The sequence below is a fragment of the Esox lucius genome, chromosome 14, assembly GCF_011004845.1.
Source record: "Esox lucius isolate fEsoLuc1 chromosome 14, fEsoLuc1.pri, whole genome shotgun sequence".
Classification (NCBI taxonomy): domain Eukaryota; kingdom Metazoa; phylum Chordata; class Actinopteri; order Esociformes; family Esocidae; genus Esox; species Esox lucius.
In genome coordinates, this window is record NC_047582.1 from 29,226,533 (window position 1) to 29,248,394 (window position 21,862).

The 21,862-nt window shown below is 44.6% G+C and overlaps 1 protein-coding gene across 2 annotated transcripts; it reads right to left on the reverse strand.

The window, feature by feature from the left end:
* Positions 1-701: 701 nt before the first annotated feature.
* ccn1l1 (cellular communication network factor 1, like 1) lies at positions 702-4,300 on the reverse strand. Of its 2 annotated transcripts, XM_034297094.1 has the most exons (6): positions 3,989-4,300; positions 3,078-3,291; positions 2,542-2,898; positions 2,238-2,440; positions 1,752-2,060; positions 702-1,589 (listed from the first exon to the last, which is right to left on the reverse strand). In XM_034297094.1, exons 1-5 carry the CDS (start codon positions 4,043-4,045, stop codon positions 1,755-1,757), a joined length of 1,137 nt encoding a protein of 378 aa, XP_034152985.1. In that variant the 5' UTR covers positions 4,046-4,300; the 3' UTR covers positions 702-1,589; positions 1,752-1,754. The 2 variants fall into 2 exon arrangements, with proteins under 2 accessions (XP_034152985.1, XP_010888003.2); XM_010889701.3 differs by having other exon boundaries at positions 702-2,060.
* Positions 4,301-21,862: the final 17,562 nt, after the last annotated feature.

Genomic DNA, 21,862 nt, shown 5'->3' on the forward strand with positions numbered 1-21,862 from the left:
GGAAGTGCTATTCAAATGTTCTGATGTAGATTGATTAGTGTTTTCATTCATTCGAAACTAAAGCACAGTGCATCTCTTACTCAACATTAAATCTTTGCATGGGGAAAAGCCATTTCGCTCCGGGGAAAGTGGCTGGCCTGAGGAACAAGGACACAGTGTGTGGTATTTGTGAAACGGCTGCAATGTTTGCCAGGTGAAGCTGGGCCTGGACGCTGTTTACAAACCTACAGGAACTTGAACGGAAGCCTTAACCCTAGCCCACAGTTCCACAGCAAACAGCATTGTCAGGTGGGTTTATCCCCCTGGTCTGCCGACAACCTTCCCCTGACAGTCCCCAAGTCAGCATCTGCCTCTGTACCGATCCCATTTTAAAAATCTGACTGACAATGTGGACTGTATCATCTTTATAAAGGTGTGTATATCAGTACTGATATATATACAAAATACACTGGGGACAACACAGGTCCTTAGTCTGGTTGGGGCAAACAAACTGTGGCTGGGATTCAGGCAAAAGAGTAGCGGCCTGCTGGGAGTTGAGTTCCAATCGGGATGCCTAATTTTGGACTGTACAGTAATCAAACCAAATCACATTACATGTGTGGGTTTGTGTACAAAAATGTGACACATTTGGTGAACATCCAACATTTTTGGGACAAAATATCACACATTTTGTTTTTGTAGAAATACATATATTTTCATAGTTTTACAAGAGGCACTTCCATAACAAGACATCTAAGGAATATATTAATTAAAATAAAGTTACATAAATTAACATATTAAATTATTGCTCCACTCACTATATTCTGTGCACCTCAAAAAAGGAGGTGATATCCAAAACATGACACTCCATCATGGGTGAAGTCTGTACAAATAGACAATATACAAAGTACACACGCACACACACACACACACACTCAATGATTAACAAATGAACAATGCCAGACTGTACAAAGAACATTAAATACATATTTACAAGTTACCACTACGAAGGACCGTTGCAATTCATTTTTCTAATTATGAACCGAGACCACACACGTATTTACATTCTCACCCATCACAATGTTCATTGGAAATGTATCTTTCATAAAAGGATGCACGTTATTGGTCACAGATTGGTCATGTACAGAAAAGAAACAAAATGGAAAATAAACACCTTTACCACAAAGAAAGATCATGCTACTTAACATGTCTCCTCAAAACAGAGAAATGTGTCTGAGATTGAGTTGAACCTTTCGCATTGTCCTTGTACCCCTTTACCAAGTCACCATTACCACATACAGCAACAACCATTTGTTTTACTTTAAAGTATTTTAATCCATCGCTGGTTTAATGGAGCTGCCGAGATTTAGTTGTGGAATATTGTGAGTTGCCAGCCACTCCAAGCAGGGTTGTGTACAAAACAAAACACCTGAAAAAGAAAACACTGAATCAGTGCCCTTGCCCCAGCTGAACGAAGCTTCAGTTTGGTACGAGGGCAGGCCGAGCCAAAGGAACAGGGTCTAATAGTAGGACGATGCCAAGTCCTGCAATGATGAGGCTCAGTGGGTGAAGTTGTGGATGTCGTTGGGCAGCCTGAGGGGGCCCAGTGGGTCTCAGTGGGTGAAGGTGTGGATGTCGTTGGGCAGGCTGAAGGGGCCCGGTGGGTCTCAGTGGGTGAAGGTGTGGATGTCGTTGGGCAAGCTGAGGGGGCCCAGTGGGTCTCAGTGGGTGAAGGTGTGGATGTCGTTGGGCAGGCTGAGGGGGCCCAGTGGGTCTCAGTGGGTGAAGGTGTGGATGTCGTTGGGCAGGCTGAGGGGGCCCAGGGATGCAGGCCCTTGACTCCGGCAGGTCTGGCCACAGCGGCAGCGCTGGATCCACATGACGTCGCGGCTGAAGTCCTGTCGGCCGGCTGGGCATCGGAAGCGGAGGCGCACCGTGCGCGTCACGGAGGGCGCACAGCATCGACCGTCAGCGCACGAGCCGCAAGAGCGAGGACGGTAGCGGCGTGCAGTAGAGCATCCGATGAACGTGATCCGGATGGGCCTGCGAGGTCGTATTGTGCGCTGGCACTTCTTTGCCCGCTGCAAGAGGAAGGACACGTCAAAACACGTCCACCCTGACGGGAGCACATTTATACAACCATGCTACTGCCACTACTGCTCAGTTACCCGTGTCATTCTCACTGGTTGACCCAGGCCGTCCTCCGTCTTGCCATGAAAACTGAGCGCTCCTCATGCCACATACCGGTCATGTCTTACCTCTGTGGAAGAGCTGAGGCCGAGGTCACACTGTCGTATCTGGCACAGCCGCGTCTCCCTGGCCAGCCGACATTCCGCGTTGCTATTGGTCACTCGGCTGGATACGCCCATCCCACAGGTGGCTGAGCAAGGTGACCAATCGGTGGTTTGCAGGAAGCACGTTGAGGGAAGTATGGCGTGCGACTGGGGGGACGAGATCCACTCTGTAAGGGGGTAACAAACATGAGGAACGGCATTCTCCCCTGGGTGATACCGAATACCGCGAAGGTTTATTGCATCGCTACAAATGAGCTTCGCCGTGTACCTTGCTGAGGGGCTCCAGCACTTGAGTCCCAGGGGGTGGGGGCCACCAGCAGCTCGTTGCTGGCCACGTCGGGGTGCCGGGGCTGCGGAGGCGGCATCACCCGGTCAACCTCCCTGGAGTCCTCCTGGACGCGGTTGTCGTCGTCACACAGCCACTCCTCACAGCAGCGCCCGGGCAGCCGTGCCAGCCTGGGCCTGGAGCAGCGCCAGTCCGAGACGGGCACCTGGTGCGGGCAGAGGGGCATGCAGCCCACCACACCGTCCATGCAGCTGCACTGATGCTGGCAGCTGGGCTGGAAATCCTCGCCGTGCTGGTAGACCCGGCCGTCGAGTTCACAGGGACGACCCATCACCTCAGCTGCGGAGAGGAGCAACACGAGAGGCCCGGCGTTAGGACTCAGCGCCACACTACATCGGCGACCTTGCATTCGCTACGAGTTTATTTATTTGTTTTTTTTTTTGCTCGCCGACAGTAGCGCCGTGCCAATCAGAAGGTGGATAGGCGCTGACGATCACAGTCACGTCGGAGCCCCTTACCCCGGCACAGGCCCGTCTCCGGGTCTCCTCCGGCCCCTAGGTGGCAGCGCAGGCCCTTGATGTGGTCGCAGGGCTTGCTAGGGCTGCAGTCTTGGTTGTACTGCATGGCGCACACCTTACAACCGGCACAGGAGTCCATGACCAGGCTGACACCCGGCGGGCATGAAGGAGGGGGGGCAGGGCACGGGTAATGCCGCGGGCAACCGCCCTGCACCTGGGAAACGCAGCAGGAACATTGATAATGAGTGTGTGTGTGTTGTTGGGGGTGGGGGGGGGGGGCTTCTCTTTGGTGTTGGACGCCCTAACAGAGACGGACTTGTGCACTACTCGAGTAAACATTCAGAGGACATTTGAATTTTTTGGGGGGTGGGGGGGATACATGCAGTAGATTAGTTTTACCGAAATAGTCCTCATAGATATCTTCTTTACAGACAGTATCGAACTGGCCGTTTAAATATCAGCGAACCCCGAGCTGAGATTCCTGTCTTAATGATCTGAATATTCACTCTGATCATCCTAATCATTTACACTGGAATGATCTCCCAGCCTGGTAACTGGTTCTAATCTTACACAGACACTGAGGCACAAGGACGCCTTGTTATGATAGGACGCGGTTCTGATGTTATCAGATCACCCTGGAGCGCCTAGCGCATTAAAACTCAAAAGGTATCCAGTGGTATTTCTTTCTGGGGAACTTTTGTTAATTATTCATATATTCAAGGATCTCTGTCTCCTTATTTCAGTCACCAAATGCACAACTGAATGTGTCATTTAAAAATAACAATCAATATCTAATTGTTATGAAGGACGCTGTAGAAAGGGTTTAGTGAATCGGATCATCTGAAGACATCACATGTTCATTTGAATGAAGAGTGTAAATCACACACAACAAATAACAGAAATCTACTTACCGAAACAACAGTGTACAATAGGTACACCAGCAAAGAGATGTTTTCCTGTAGCGTCATCGTCCAAAAGGAAAAGATGACTGTTTTGAATAAAATTGGTAAAGGTTCTCCAAAATGTGTTGGCACTTAAAATGATGAACGCCTCTGTAGGAGTTGAGTAGCTGTTTGTTAACTGCTCTGAAATGAGCTCTCCTTGTATCTTTTCATCCGTCCAAAATGTGAATCAGGTGAGCCTGTCAGTGTTTGCGATTCCTGAGAAGCAAATCTTAACCCAACTCGACCGGAGATGGCAGCAGTAAGCACAGCTCACCTCAAGCTCTTCGCAACTTCATGGAGAGGTTTTCCCAGTGGCAATCCATTTTATAGAGGTTGCCAGACATCCCTGTGTGACATCATCACAACTCACAAGCCCATTCTCAGACGCTAAGGGGGGGGGGGGGGGGGGCAGACATACAGAGGGTTTGGACAAAGAAAGTCAGACGGTGTCAGGGTGGGAAACAAGCCAGACAATGATGGGGCAAAGACTGATGTGGGTGGGCTGGGGTGTGTGTGTGTGTGGGGGGGGGGGGGTAAAGTAACATGAAAAAGACGAGGAGGGTATCTCAAAATACTTGTAATGAATTCACTAGCCAATCGAGCTTTCTTGTTTGTTTCTAGGCAACTAACCTCGTCCACAGGCACACAGCACTTCCGAGCCATTCAACCACTAGAGTGTCTTTAAAACCATGCTTAAGGACAGATCCAAATAGAGCGGCATTTCTAAGATTGGAAGACTTAAAGGAACACTTATCAACCACATCCAGTTTAACCCGAGCAAGTGACTTTATTAGACATATCCAAAACATTGTCGGCTGCACGTGTTTTCACACACAGTACATCATGTGTGTTCAGTACTGTTGACTTATTTGAGCGCCCTGTACATATTCATTTATCAATGGTTTAGAAAGACTTTGGAAAGTACGGAGGCCCATTCACACACAGCTATGCACACACACGGGCTGTCCCCGAACCCACGTCATCCCCAAAAAAGTTTCCCCCACAAACACATTCCAGGAGACAAAGGTTCCCTGCCCTTCGCGTCTTCTTGTTTACACAGGCTCAAAAGAACATCTCCATTGTCCAAACCCGCGGGGATGTTACCGAAAAACGGCCCAGAGAAATGTTTATGTTTGACTCGAGCGAGGAAGTCCTCGCGTCAGCGGAGGCGTTGGGTAGTCGCCGTTGCGAAACACAGGAAATGTCATTTAGCACATCTTGGTCGGTTCCTCTGCAAAGAGCAGCAGACAGTCTGCCGGACGGGGGCCCGCGCTCCGACCACACCGCCAGGACATCACACTGACCTGGCACATACCTCCAGCCAGGGTCGGTGACGTGCTTGGCCCGGGGTCGCGTCCGGATGTGTGAGAGCCGAGCGCTCCCGGCTCGGCTAGAATTATGCCCGTTACCTAAAACGTTGTGCGCTGGTGAGCCGGCGGCGAACAAATGGCGTCACAGCGGACGCTGTCAGTGCGGATTTGCGCAGCGGCGGCGTGTTCGATAGCGGAGGATCGTGGTCCAGGCCACGTTTATTGGCTGCATACGTATTACGGCCTCTCGGCTGCGGCAAAATGCCTGTTCATGCCGTCCTAATTGGTTGGTGCAGCCGGACTGCGGCTGAAAAGCGGTGGGGAAAAAACAGCAAGGATAGGCAGGTGACTCTGTTATAAGCACAATGCGAGGCCTGTTGGCTGACCGCTTGTCATCCATCCGAGGGCGACTTTGTCCAGTTGGCTGACGGCTTGTCATCCATCCGGGGAGACATCGTCCAGGGGTAATATTCCGGGGTCAGGGGGGTCGGCCATACATCACCATCCGTTTCATAAGCCTCTCACAGCTGAGAGAAGAACAGCCTGCACAGTGTGGAGATGGAAGGACAGGTGGATCTAGGGTTTAGGTCCCACACACCTGTACGTGAGTGCAGAGCTCTTCTTGTGCTTTCGTGTGTGTGTGTGTGTGTGTGTGTTTATGCACTTGTGAATTAAGGTGCGGGTGCAGAACGCTAGAGATCTACTGGCTTGAATTCCTGGCCCACAATTTAACATCCAAATCATGTGTTTCCTATGTTAATCTTGCGCCCCCCACAAATATGTAACTTCCTCCTCTGTTCTACATCAATACACAAAACAGCCAAACTGATTGAAAATGGAAATGAACGGATTAACCACAGTCTGGCAAGCCAGACATAGTGTGGTCGATTACATTAGCAAACAGAGCATGAGTAAATTGTCTTGTGACAGGTACCACAACCCCCACCCCTCCAAAAAAAAACATTCAAATGACCACCACCAAGCGATTTCAACACAGCTTGGGAGACGGAGCGCGGTCCAACAAACCAAATGAAACCGGTTCGGAAACAGACTGTGATGTTTGGTTTGTAGGATTTATTCCCTGATGCTTCCCACCTTGGTTTGAGGGGGGCTCTTCATGTGTGGATAAGGTACTGGGGCCTGTCTGTACGAGAGAGTGGCTGTATGTGGCGGTGGCACAAGTCTCTGGACAGTCCAGAGGTTTGCAGGGGTTTGGAAGGTTGATGTGTGTTGGTTCGAAATGAGGTGGCCATGTGTGTTTGTGTATGTGTGTGTGTGCGTGTGTGTAAAACAGCAACAGAAGCTGTGTTTAGGGCGATGGATTCTGAAATTGGTTAGACGAAGACAATGCCTGCATGTCCGACTGTGATGTACTGGACACCTCACAATCCCAACTTATTTGTGTCTTCACGGGTCCCTCTTTTTGCCCCACTTCTGGCTTGAAAACACATTCCGAGACTGGGAAAAACAGCCTCACCGCAAGCTCCCAAATTAACTCCACAAATATGTACCTTCATTGCTTCACATCGGATTTCTAAACGCCACGAGCTGTCTCGCATCTCCACCGGCCCTTCTGATATTGTTTAGAGGCAAAGTGATGTGGAAAATATGTGACATTTCCGCCAAGGCAAACAACCACCTGTTTTTCCGTCCAATTAATCAAAACTTTAAAGATTTTGTGCAGGCAGCTAATAAATCATCGGCAGATATAGCAAGGAACATTGACATTCTTCAAGCAAAGACTCGTTCTAATTAATTTGACGTCCTGACCCTAAAACGGTTGTGCTTTCATCAGTGTTGATCCCGTTGTTCCTGTGTTGAGACTGGGATGGGTCTCTATGATTACCGAAGACTCAACAGGAACTCAAGTAGACCGTGTGCGCGTACGTGTGTGTGTGTATTCCGGTCAAAATATTATTCACTCATAGCTGTGTGCATATGAAAGGGTCTAGATGACATATCTGTGTGTGAACTTGTCCACACAGCATAGGTCTCGTGTACTGTTTGTGTGGGTAAATAAGTGTGTGTGCAGGTGTGTCCATAGGTGAAAATGTCCATGTTGCCTACGTACGTCAGTGTGTGTGTGTGTGTGTGTGCGTGTGTGTGCGGGTGTATCAGCACGTGAGCGGAGGAGACTCCATGTGACGGAGTAGTAGGGGAACACGGACCTGGCTGGCACACACACGGCTTTGTGCACTCACTAAAACTCTCCGCCATGACAGGCCAATGCATCATAGCCCTTCCAAACTATGTAGGCTTGTTTGCTTTAGCCCGGCCTTGGCTGACACACACCGTCCCATCTCTCCACAGACGCCATCTTGAGGTGTTTCCACTGGCACCTCGATGCAAAGAGGGAAGAAGTGGAGTGTGTCACAGAGACACCATTGGGTTGGAGCCGGGTTATGGAACAGGAGAAAAACTGGAAAGTAGGTGTGTCCCCGGCCAAAAATGTTTTTTTTGGGGTTTACCGAGATTCGAATGATCTCTCATTGAAATTTAAATCTAGTTTTTCCGTGATCTATCAGTGCTCTTTTTGAAATGGTCAAATACAATACCAAAAATGTGTTGTGTCTCGGGGTGCAACTCTAAGAATAGCAAGGACCCCGACCATGACTTTTCTGTGCTACCAAATTAAAAAAACAGAGCCACAAAGGCAAGCGTTGAGGCTCCAGGCCATCCAATGTGATATGCCTCAGGTAACCTGTGGAACCCAGCTTCATCACGAATGTGCGCGGTAAACACTACTTTACAGGTAAGACACATTTACATTAGACTGCATTGTTTTAACCAATTTGCTTGTGACCTACGTGGCAGTGCAAGCACATTGAGTACAGTACAGCAATGTACTTAAAGCGAAAAACTTGAAGTAATCTTCAGCTAACGTTACAGTAATTAACTAAAGTCCGACATCGTAATTGTTTTTAAACGCAAGGTTGGAGTGAAAACGTCAGCGTAAAGATTTGGATCAAAACAAAAAAGTGCAAATAGGTAACAGTGAGTTACAAATTGTGCGTGTCCGCCAGTGGGTAGAGCTTGTAAATGGAGGGCGCGGTCAACATGTCGATCGCCTCTATAACCAGAAGACGATACGCTCGCGCTGGCTCAACCCGACTGGACCATGCTCTCTTTAGATAAGAGTTGCGTGCGAGACAGTCCAAAAATTACTTGAATGAAATACACACATTTTATTCCCTTTTAATAAAACCAAGTCGTTTGATGCTTTAAGGCACTGTTAGATTGAGTAATAGGCTAGAGAACAAATTAGCAATTAAAAAAATGACAAGATAACCAGAAATACAAAAACATATCTGACTCACAGCAACAGTTCACGTTACTCTACATTTTTTGTCTTGATGTTGCTAAACACCGATAGGCTACAACAATTACCACTTTGTAACCATGGTCCAAGTAGCATACAAATTAAAAAATATTGTTGAACTTCCACCACAGCAGGGCGCGGCAGTTAAACAGGAAACTTTTATTTCAGAACCTAAGACAGCGACTGATGACCACCACGGGAGAATGCATTTACTGAAGTTCCACATGTTGGAGAACGCATCCGTACCACTACTGCCAGACGATTGGGAAACCGTGCTATAGAGACAGTAAATGTTTGGACACATTTAAGTTCACACCTGACGGGTGGAAAAAAAAGAAAGAAATGAAAGAGGTTGTTCGGTGTTAAGCTAGGCCTAACATACCTACCAAATCGGAAAACACGTTGGTTCGAAAAAATATTATATTTAATTAATGTTGCACCATTTTCTATCAAAATATAGACATAAACCGTTTCAGTAGCTCATTCATTTTTGAGTGATGGATTACAACATCCCCAAGCCCACAGAAAATGTCCTCTGAATGTTTACTCGAGCAGTGCACAAGTCTGTCTCTGTTTGGCGTCCAACACAATGGTCTGGTACAGGTGGGAATCAGATCGCTCTCAAATGTCCATGTGACAAAAAAAATCTTAGTCGACCAACAGCCTATTGACTAAACAATGACAAGTCTACTGAATGAGGTCTACCTTACTGGAAAAAGTACTGGAAAGGAATGCAATGATCATGAACCTCCATTGTTCTGCAATGTAGGCTATCATATATTTTATAAGCATGCAAACTGGTTTCCAAGCATTTTTGTCACCCAGGAAGGATGCAACAAACAACCAAGTACTGAAACTACCAGCTTCTTCTATACCTTTATACAGTTTTGATTTGTGAAGTAAAATATTTTTTACAATAATCTGTCCCTAAATAATGTCACTTTTCAGTTTCAGTCCTTAAAACAACAAATGGAGACAGAGTAAGAAATGCAGCTGGTTTAAACACATGCACAAAATCACACACACAAACATTTGTCCCACTGCACCCCTTTCTGGAGTGCCTTTTGGACTTCAAAACATTATAACATCATAACGTTAACCTGAAGCACCAAAAAGAGTAACTGGCCTATCGTGGAGTGGACCTGTGTTTCTGTGAACGATGGTTTCAAATTCTGGTCCGCCGTGGCGCTGATGGATCACATTCGCTGGCAGATGACACCTACCCTGTCCAGCCTCACCTTGAGGGCCTCCCAATGACGCGACGCCATCGGAACCTTCCAGGTGGAACTTGGGCAGAGCAACTGAGGATACAATGGCAGCCTTCATTCACCTTATGTCTTCCAATCCTTTGCCAACAAGAGGAGCGTTTAAAGTGATATGACACTGCAAGTTCCATCGCGGGCTTTGCATACTTTGACCCTTCTTAATGCGAGCGTTGAAAGCCGAGGGGTAGGCAACAAGCCCACTACCTGCTTCTTTAAGTCCGTAACTTTTCCAACCCCCCCCTGGATTTTCATAGATGCTTCATTGTGGGGCCGACATGCCCAGGTGTGCTGATACAGCTGGTTCGAGATTCAAACAGACGTTCTCAAGTGCCCAAGTACAAGATGAACGTCCATTTAAACATCCATGTTAAAAATAACAATTGGTTTGAAGAGCACGATAGAGGAGGACATGGCAGCGATTAGATCATGTAAAGATATGTGAAGTGGACAAAGAAGGTGTTTTAGTGTCATGTGAATTGGTAATTGCGGAGTGGTCTAGCTCAAGAACCTGTTTGTAAAGCCCATTTTGAGGCAATATCATCGCAGTACCTGGGTTATCTTTGTTGTTGGTCTCTGTGCCATAAAGCTAATAACATAATGTGTTTTTAGAAGTAGCCTCAAGGCTGGGCTGGCTTGTTTTTATGCCAGGCTAATGCCTTAGCTGGCTGTCGGACAGAATAGCCGCCAATCAGGCCGTGCTGCCTCATTCCACCTATACCACATGAATGCAGACACATCCTTATTCCATAAAAAGGACCTTCCTGGCAGGGGTGGCATGACGGCATTTCAGGAAGTTCCTTTGATGTCTTTAAACCTCATCAAAAGGCTTGCTACAAAGTAGAGAAAAAGAGCTAAAGGAAGACATTAAATCCACAGAGGTCTGACCATAAGACTGCACCTTTCCACCCAGATACCAATAATGCTCCCCATTCAGTCTAAATGGACTACACACGCACAAAAATACGAACAAACAGACACAACATAAAGTTGAAAAGAGCTCAAGGTCAGTTGAAAGTGGGAGTACTGTTAAAGCTAAGAGGGTAGGGAGAGATGAAAGAGGAATGTTCCCATGCCAGATTCTGATTCTGTGGATTTGTCTCAGAGGGTGACAGGGATACGTCAGTGACCCATTAAATGACTGAGTTTGATAGGCAAAGAAAGCCCTTACACAGAAGCGGCTGGAGCAGCCATCGACTAGTGGTTGGTCAATGTACGAACGCATTACGTTAAACCGTCCAAAACCTCCTTTAACACACCAAGGGCCGTGCCCTGCCTAGCAAAAATGAAGATAGGCCTATATCAAAATATATATATTCGAGGGCGAGAAAACTCTGCCAGGTAAAGGAAGCCCATGAAGTAGGCTACATAACAGATTTTCCTCCCCGTTCCAGTTGAAAAGTGGCTAAATTGTGTAAGAATCCCTGAATCTGGCAACAATTACCTTTGCGTATCTAACGTGCATTAAGCTGCTTTCAAAATTGATAATCATTACATTTTGATAGATACCGGTAGACGTGAGTGAAATAAAATTATGTGTTCAAAAGCGCAGCAGTAATATTGTCTGAACAAGCTCGCGTAAAACAAACACCCTAAGATTACGTCATTTTTCAGACAGGCCGGAGAGGAAGCTATCATCAGCACCTCCACAGACGAAACACTGTCGCTGGCGGTAGCATGCAGCAGCACTTCTTCACCAGCAACCAACCTTCCCAAAGCGAAATCAGTGTTTATTTCGACAACAAAAATAGTGTCAAAAATATTCGTAAAATAAAAAAAATTCAGTGGCAGTTGACGACACGAAAACTGACTCAATAACAGACGAAACGAAATAGAAAAAAAATTGATGATGAATGAATAAATGATGAAATTATCATTGGGACAGTGGTCAAATGTAACTACGATAGTTGGATAGGAAGATTTTGGAAAGTGCCTTTTTGTCATGATCATCCCAATATCCGCCACGGCAAAGACTATGGTGTAGTGTCAGGAGACGCGGGTAGGCCTATCCCCACGTTTTTTAATCTTCTGTTCTCCCCTCATTCTTACGTTTCAAACTGATATTTCCATCCATGTCAATGAAACTGCTTGAACAATAATGGGTGTGCAATAACGTATTTTTCACTGGGTAAATACATTTAGGAAATTTCACGCTTTGTTGTTGGTGTTGATCAATGATCAATAGCCTAAATAGTGCTGTCCGTTAATTGTGCTGACGCGATTGTGCTTTTGTAGTTGAAACCTTTTTATTTATTTCTCTCTTTTCCACTAGTGAATATGCGTGGGTAAAGGTAGACAGCCATCAGTGGTATAAGCTACATTTTGAGGAATTTGGAGGAGGGGCCTCGAGTTCTGACCTTGCAAGGAGGCCTCTGGGAAGTCCAGCCGCCACCAGTCATAATCATGTCATAGCATGACACATATAGTTGGACCTGTTATATACATCTACTAAAGTTTCTAAATGTACCACTCAGGGCAGAACGTTGTTCCTAATGTAACTGATGTCAGACATTTATGACAACATTATGAGATTTCATGACAAGTTTTGCCTCCTGTAATGACACAGCGGTGACTGTGAGCAGACATGCCACGATTGTTATGCATCAAGTAAAGTGTGTGACATGCATGTGAATCAGTACATTAAGCACGAGAATTGAAATGTCTGTTCAGCATCTTGTCAGCTGAGCTGGCACAAAGCCCCTGGTGCCAGGAGGCGGCAGTCTGCTGGACACCGTCCCACACCTTTACATGCCCAAATTGGCGCAGAGGGCATTGCCAGTTGGTTTGTTTTTTTCGGCGTGTCAGAGAGAGCGAGCCAGGGCCCCACTCAGAGTCCAGTGGGGAACACAGATGTGTTCTTGTCCCATTCACTCGCCGGAGGGATTAAGGAGTTGGGAGTTTGTTTCGCACCACATTCGCTTTTCCTTGAGGTCACTGCAGCACTCAATGCCTCTCTGTATGGCCCTGGGATTTGGGGGGAAACAGGCAAAGCACGTTTGCCTGGGGCTACAGAGGACTTCTAAGGATCAAAACACCTGAGTTTGGGTCACCCCTGAGCAGCCCTAGCTCTGCTGAGGCATCTAGGTCGGGGGCCTTGAGGCGCCTCTGTGTGTGTGTTTGTGTGATGATGGTGGTGAGGTCAGAGGTTGTGCTGATCTCCTGCTGTAGTTCACAAGAACTAGTCTTGCCATTCGCCAAAAGCAGTAGGTGGGTAGAGGTCACTCACACAATCCAACCGACTTTCATGACACGTTTCACATCCGCACAGAAAAGCCCCTCACCAAGGGGAAATGTGACCCTAATTAAGGACATCTGTATCCGGCGAAGGACTTACCTACAGCCGTGCAACTGGACTGGCCAAGAGGCTGTGTTTATATTAAATATTCATTTCACATTTGTTATTTACTGCTTGGCTGCCCAAGCCCCTGCTGAAACCATGGTCCACAATGGATCCACTCCAATACCAGTTGGAACCAGCACGGGCTGTGTGGTTTCCCCTTCATTTGCCAGCTGACCCCCACATCAACCATCCCATTCGGAGGAAAGCAAGAGGTCGGCGCGCCGCTGTGATACATCCCCGGAACCGGTAAAGGTACGAGGCCAGGTTGACCACAGGTGAACATCTACAGGGCGACCGGGGCATTCTGGGAGGAAACACACGGCGAGAGGCCTGACTTTCAACAGGAAAAATAACATTCTGTCTCTGCGTAAAAACACGCTGTAGAGAGGAGTGCAACCTTGTTTTTCCATTAGAAAATATTGTTGTCTGAATGTTTTCTTTATTAGACTGCCAACCCAGCTTGAATTGCACCTGGGTAGAAATCATTTTGAACAGATAGAATTGGGCCAGTGTCTTCACTTCACAGGTTGGTGAACAAGAGTGCAGTGTAACCTCTTGCTTCATTTTCTCAAGACAGCTGCTGTTATAGGGGAGAATGTAGAGTACACACATTTTTGGCCGCAAAGATATCAGAAAAGGAGGGTCTGATCCAAATATTTGGGATGTTTCTCATCGCTAGTTGTGTGTTTCTCTTTTAATTCACTTTTGCAGTTTACTTCAACAATTCAAAATGCCCACAAAATACGCACCAGACAGACATTTAAATAATAACTTTCATAATTAATATATTGCAGGTCAGTTTTATTGCCAGGTAAGTTTGTTGTGAAAATTACTTGGCAATAAAACTATTCCTGAGTATTTTCATCTATTCTCTGCAGTTATTATTCCCATGTATTACCTATGGGTCTGAGGCCACAGGGCCCATGGGCCCTGACTGTTCTCTCAAGTCAGATGAGATTAACTCCAAACCTTTCTTCGACCCCCTCAGGGACGTCCGCTGCAGATATTTCACGCCAGACAAATGTACAGACAGTAACAAACTTATTTATAATTTTTGCCTGGTCATCCTGCATCTCAAGTGTATGAATCGAAGTTAGTTGATGAACAAGGTCTTCCTGTTTCTGTTCAACCTTGTGTCTGGAAGAAGTGGGTATGCCTGGAGGAAGTGAGAGAGGCCAAGCAAGCTCAGACTTCCTTTCACTCCTGAGGAACAGAAAGATAAGAAAAGAGTTAATATAAGCAGGTGGGTCAAAACTAAGACTGATACGAGGATATTAGAAGGAGCCATGTAACAGAACTTTGTTAAGACCGCGTTGTATATTTGGATATCAAAATATCTTATTCATCATGGTATAGGGAGCTGTCCCCTGCTGGCAGCCCATCCTATATAGTGCCAGGACTCGACCTGGTCTTTGACTTCACCTGACCGTACCTTACCTGCTGCTACCGCAATGAACTGCTGCTTTAGCAGTTAATTGAATTTGCATTATTTTCATAATGGTTAGGTGTTTATGTAATTCGGGGCAAAGCTTGCTCCAGGGGTTTTACCTGAAAAGCTCAGCCTCTTCTGTTCCCAGCTTCTGTTCCCAGCTTCTGTTCCCAGCTGTGTGTTACCAGGCTATGTTTCCGGATGAATTGTTCTCCCTCGAGGCTAAGCAAATTCGAGTGGTGCTTCCCAGCCCCAGGCAACCCGGCCCGCCACTGCTTGCCTCTGAAGCTGAGCGGGGTCAGTCCAGGTCAGCCCCTGGATGGGAGAGCAGATGCTGCTTTGAGGGGTGTTTGAGACGTCCCCCTGAAAAAATGGCGCCGTCTTTCAGATAGGACTTTGAACAGGTTTCCCCACTCCTTGTTGTCACATAAAATCCCAATTTCGTGAAGCCCATTTCGTGATCCAGTTCGTTGTGTCATTAACCATAACTTATAATTCATTCATGTGGTTCTGATCCAGCCGCCCTGTGTTCTCCAGTCAGAATGGCACAAGCCCCACAAACTCCAACATAAATCATTAGACTTCATGGGAATAACTACAAGGCTTGTGTAAGGTTTTGGGTTTAAAGAGGCAATTATAACATAAATCAGGAACCTTTTTTTAGGGTCAATTAAAACACTGGTAGCGCTCTACCCAATTTTTCCATTATTCCATTATCCCTTATTGAATATAATCATAAAAGGGCTTAAACATGTAGGACTTTTAAATTGCCAACATGGGCCTTTTATTGTGGAATCTCCTAACAATTCATGTGGCATTATTTCAATTGTTGTCTAATTTTGAAATGAAGAAAAGAGGCATTAAAATGAGTATTAACTGGGCTTGGTGGTGGAGGCTTCATAAAAAGGTTCTCTATGTTGTCACTCAGTATACATCACTCCCAAACACCACTCCCTTAGTTCAAAGCTTTTATATATGTACTGTATATATAAATATGGTCTATATATCAACAATCATGAGAGTGTATATGTACATGTGTGGTTTGGGAAGAAAGAGATAATATGTCAAAAATAAATGGTTAGATGAAAGATAGTGTGCAGGTGAAATGTGGGAAAAGGTTTTCTTCACCATCTTGTCTGAGACATTACTGCAGCCAGGACGGGTCTGTAAGAGAGAGGACAAACCTGCAGCAGGGAGGACCTTGTTGTTCCTGATTGCTGGAAAATCTATTTAGCTGTGGTTAACAAATCGCTTGACAGCAGCATCCAGAGCCATGTGAAGCTGTGCTCAGCGGTCCCCCTCATCCCACAGGGCAGTTCCATACAGTAATGCATTGTAAGGCCTCAACTTCTGTTGAACCGAAGAAGGATGGAGACACTCCCTTTAAACATCTGGCTCCTGTTACAGTTTCATTCTTCTTTTCAGTAGCTAATCATCTCCCAACCAAAAAAATCTGTTTTCATATGCTAATCATTATAGGAGCTACAGTATGTGGAAGAACTGTGTAAAAAGAAAAACTATGCACAGTATCTTGTGCAAAATGCTGTTTGCAAGGAGGGCACCAAATCCAAAATATGTTACGTGTGGGAAACCAGCCCATTCTGCTGAAACAGTGAACTTTTATTTAAAGGCTCTGATGAAGTACGGAAACATGGCCACTCAAAACCTCTTCATCCATGTGACACAACAAGGAGTTGACTTAAGTTAGATTATTCACTTAACGAAGATGTCATGTGTGTTGTTAGTTTGTTTACTGACTGCCTTGGCAGTCATTAGGACAGTTGCTATGGGGATGCCACAGTCACTTTGCTTGAATTCCCGCAGAGTAGAGCACAATTTATTTTCATTAAGTGACAGACGACATTAGCACAGCCGGTTTTCCTCAAACGTGTTACGTAAACCAACACAGATCTACAGTTTATGAAATCATGCGCATTTCATTTCCATTAGGGTGTAACGCATGGAAACACAACTTATTCATTGTAACTTATTCTGGGATGTAGTTGGAAATTCATCTTTTTACAAATAGTTTTGCTACAATGTATATATTTTAAAATTCACGAGTGAATCAAATTTATTTTTGCTGTGTTTTTCTTTTTTTTGCCACATTTGGCAACGTTGTTGACATTTGATTTGGAATTGGGCAGTTGCCATGGTCATAGAACTTTCAGATCCCATTGCTCTTACAGTCATTAGTGACACCTGGTGTTGCCTTCTGTAATGAGGTCTCTCGGTAACGAGATGTACCTGACAGTTACTTACAGCAGGGGTTTTAAAACTACAAGAACCCCATGCAAAATAACTGTGAATTATTTGAGCCACATGTGGTTTGCGCTGTTGATCAAGGCAAAATTATTTTGTTGTGGTGAATAAGTTATTTTCCTGGGGCTGTTTGGCTTCCAACAGCCCTTGTAGGTTACATGGCGTTATGGACTCCGTAAAGTACCAGCAGATTTTAGAGCAGAATCTGCCTGCCTCTGCCTGGAGTCATTGGATCTTTCTCAGTGTCAGGAGAGTCAAGTTTTTGAAATGGCCATCCCAGTCCCCTGAACTGAACCTCATTGAAAACCGGTGAGGCATGCTTAAGACAAAGGTCCACAAGTGAGGAGAAAAGCCTCTGAAAGTTCTTTAGAGATTCTGGATGTGTAAATGGTGTCAGACTCCTTGTTATACTGTTCTACACATCTCATCAACCTTCATGTGAGAAGGGTTTTTATCTTGGCATGTTTTGTCTTGGCATGTACATTAATTAGTACTTCATTCAGGGATGGGTATAATTGTGTCACATGTTTTTGAGAATAAATAACATTCTTGAAACAATTTCATATGAATTAAATGTTACATTTCTCTCATATTATTTATACCAAAGGGCCAATAATTCTGGCAGGCACTGTTTAGAACCAGAATACAGAATAGGGACAGACTTCACAATACCTCAATGTCAACTTGTCAAGTCAATGTAGTGTACATACACAGTATATTCAATACGCTAACTGGTCATAATATGAAATGGGGGATGGGAGTCACAGGACCAGTGTAGGAGGGGTCAGCCTGGATCTTGCCAGCTCACTTTCTAGCGCCAGAGTCATGGAGGATCTCAATGGAGGAACTCGATGGAGGGTCTCAATGGAGGGTCTCAATGGAGGATCTCGATGGAGGATCTCAATGGAGGAACTCGATGGAGGGTCTCAATGGAGGAACTCGATGGAGGGTCTCAATGGAGGAACTCGATGGAGGGCAGGTGGGTTCTGCGGAACGGTACTAGTCTACCTTATTTGTTCTCCCTCCTAAATTATAAGACTCCTAACAATTGTAGCTCTGCAGCGGGCCGACCCAGACCCAAACAGGAAGTGAGAATGGACTGAAGAAGTACAAGATTTGTGTGCACCGTTTTATTTAGGTCTTTTAAAGGTACACAAGTTGTGTGTCTACATTGCCTGCAAAGCAGAATTAAAGATGTGGATGAAATGTGGTTGACAATTTGGTCAGAATGTTCTCAGCATCTCAGCAACACTTACTGTATAACCAATACGGGCTGCTTTGTACTGTCACCATGACATCACTTTCATGCCACTGACTGAGTGGAAAAATAATTAAATAATCACAATAAAATAGCACCGCATAAAATATGATAATTGCATTCTAAGTAAAAATATCAAACTAACCTCAGGGCTTTTGGATGAAGGGCAATTTTAAAAACGATTGAGAAAAAGGTCACGGAAATTCTTGCTATTTACCACAATTGTGTTTCAGCTGTATTATGTCAACAGTAAAGTGTTGCCGCTTGAGCGCACAACACAACAGCTCTTTGTTGCTTTTTTATTGCAGTGTGTAGATTAGATGCCTTGTGAAAATTCCACATGCAAATTGTTATGAACTCTTTAACTTGGGGTAAGGCCACACAACTTCAGAGCTGAGTTAAGGCCTATGTCACTAAATGAGGCAGCTTTTGAGAACCTCATTAAGAAAAGTTTGTTTGCTTTTGGAAAAGAGCAGTCATTGCCGGTTTGAACCCCAAGGTTTTTGGGGATGGAAACCGGAGGGTTGGTTAACTTCAGGGTGACACTGACTGCCATTGTGCCCTTGAGGATATACTAGCCTGCTCGAGGCTAGATACTTATATTTCATATATGTACAGTACGATGCAGGAGTCTTAGGCACCTGGGATTTTAACTACAGCAATGTATTTGTTTATTTGTGCAAACAAATATGAATTTATTTTTACATTATGCAATTATACTAGCATATAGAGCATATACAAATTAAGAGACCACTGCCCCTTTTTCTTTCCTTTCCAAAAAAGTTGAAAAGTAAAGTTTTGAGTGAGGAACAGAAGGGTTAAAATTAAGAGCCCACTGCAAATTGAATAATTGTATTCCTCACTCAAAACTTTCCTTTTCAACATTTTTGGAGAGGAAAGAAAAATGTGCAGTGGTCCCTTAATTTTTTTCAGAGCTCTATGTATTTTTCCTACATGTTAACTGCCTTGCTCAAGGATTGAATTTCCCAAGGAGCTAAATAAAAATGTTAAAAGAAAAATGAGCTCATTATCAACACTAACATAGTTGGCATGAACGTCCAACTGAACTGAGTGGCCTTTAAATGATACTTCTCGGTTCAACACAGATGCAGGGTAAAATGTGTACATGAGATGTATTTGTAGATGATAATCTTGCTAAGTGTGCTCACTGTTGAGGCTTGCCAGCACTGAGATGGTTTAACAATAATTTGGGACTTTTCTATTGCACTTTTCTCCCTGACTCCCTTGAACCCCTTTGTGAATGTCCATGAGTGGCCCAGACATCAACACTCACCATCCAATCTGACAGAATTTGAGGATCTACAAGAAAGAAAGGAAGAAACAAATCCAGGTGTGCAAAGATGATAGAGGCATACACAATTAGACACAAAGCTGTGATTGCTGCCAAAATAATGAATGAAGGACCGATGTATATACTTTTGGAGATGAGATTTCATGTAGGCATTTCTGAAAACATATTAACGCCTCATAGTTATGGGGTATTGTGTGTAGACTGATTGTGATTTTTTTTATTAATATAAACTAAATCAATAGCAGAACAACATTTTGGGAAAGTGAAGGGGTCTGAATATTTTTTGATGGCACTGTATCTCAGTAAAATTCCATAGGATGCTTGCTTCTCATAAGTTGTGGCAGACGTAAGGTTAATCTATAGATGAATATGAAGATCCCTGTTATATATTGTCTCTCCGCGAAATACTCCATAACATCAAAGTGGAAGAACATTTTTCTATGGGCTCTGTCTAGGTATTGCAAATCATGGTTTGACAGCTGAAATCACAAATTTTATTCTAAGCTGTTACTTGGCCACTCTGGGACTTTTACTGTATCCCTGGAAAGGCCTTGCATTTTAGGCCAAAAAGTGTCTTCCTTTTACATGTCGGGGAGACTTGTGGAGGCAGCAAAGCCAAACGTGTTACCATCAGGGGGCAGCTGCAGTACAGATGAGCCAAAAAGAAAATGTAATTCAGCTTTATCCTAAATTAAAAACTATGAGAGATATCTAACCTTTCATTTCGGTGAGATTGTTCAAACTAAAACACAAGGTTCTTAATCAGGAAATATTTTTCTTCTCATAAGCATGTCATGATTATTGTCACACAGGGTTTGGTACTTTGTGCTCTCCACCCGCCCCCATCGCCAAGATAACTGCCTTCTATGATGTTTGATGAGGTGGAAGAATGGATCTGACACCCTTCATCCATGCAGACTCAACAGATCCTTCAGAGTCCTTGGTCCCTCGCTTGTGGACTCTCCTATTCAATATACCCCAGAGGTTTTCAATGGGGTTTAGGTCAGGTGACTGGGGTAGTTATTGCAAAAGATTCTGTTAACAAAGACACAGAATATATTTATTGTGTTAATACCTTCTATCTTTAATTGTGTGTGTGGGTGCACATCCGTTCGAGGGATTTTTTGGCAGCCACGCAATAGATGACTAGAATCACAGACGCGTCGACTCCAAAAGCAAGGATTCATTCACCACCTTGTTGGTACTGTAGACACACAGCACCTCTGCGATCCTTCCCCACCCTCTGCTGGTGTCAACAGTCAAATACAATTTCAAATAGAGCTCTCCAACGATAACCCTAACTTAAAACAGTGGATTGACTACACCAGTGTTTCTCAGCCCAGCTCCTGGACGCCCCCCTGCCCTGCATGTTTTAGATCTCTCCCTGACCTAACATACCTGATGTTAGTGTGGCCATAGGAGGCTTCATTAGCATTATTTTAGCAGCAGGATATTATATTGGCAGCACTCAGATTTTCTTTATCACAATAAAAGCCATAATTGAAATGTATAAGGTAATATAGTTAACAATCTAGTCTGTAAAAAAGAAGAGACACATACAATATTGGAACAGAAAATTAAACATAAAATGTACAGACTAGATAGCAGACTATATTGCCTTTTATTTCAATGATGGCTTTTAATTTGAAAAACAAATTCTCAGTTAGCTGCTACCATAATATCCTGCCGCTAGAAGAACGTTAATGAAGCCTAGTATATCACAACCCAATATAGCTCATGAAGGACTTGATAATGAGCTGATCCTTTGAATCAGGTGTGACAGAGCAATGAGAGATCTCAGAGCAGGGTTGAGAAACACTAGATTACACCCATGTTAAATGGATAAAATGCCATGCTAGTGCAACAACATGACCTTTTAGATGTCACACAGGCTTGTTTTAATACTTTTCATGTAACAAATCATTAAGTTGCAAAACAGTTAAATTGAACTCAACTGGGCAGTTTAGGTAGATCCCTTAGCAGTTTAATTCTGTTGACGAAAGGTTTTACATGTAAAACATTTTGTTTGATGGAAAGAGTACAGCCCAGGTACATTCAGGGTTAATAAATCTACAGGCCTTAATAAATACACATTTTAAAAGGATAGACAGCTAGTTAATGATACAAAAAGGTTGTTGCTAGCCCGTTCGATGGACCCACGCATCCATAATTACTTTAAGCCTAGGTGAGATTTTGTTATTTCTAAAATGATCGTAGACATGTTTCGTCACGTGCACGAGAACGCGCTTGAAATATGGATCTGAATTCTGCACGTGTGACTGTTCCACGATCTAATATCCCCTCCAACTAAATACTATTTGTGCCTTTTCATTGCACTGTTCTTAGCCC

Bases quoted from the DNA above. Each gene is read 5' to 3' on its own strand.
- ccn1l1 (XM_034297094.1), bottom strand. From the start codon at position 4,045: ATGACGCTACAGGAAAACATCTCTTTGCTGGTGTACCTATTGTACACT. The intron at 2,441-2,541 runs GTACACGGCGAA...ACCCCCTTACAG, and splicing joins TGCTGGAGCCCCTCAGCAAG to AGTGGATCTCGTCCCCCCAG. The intron at 2,061-2,237 runs GTAAGACATGAC...TTCCTCTTGCAG, and splicing joins GCCTCAGCTCTTCCACAGAG to CGGGCAAAGAAGTGCCAGCG.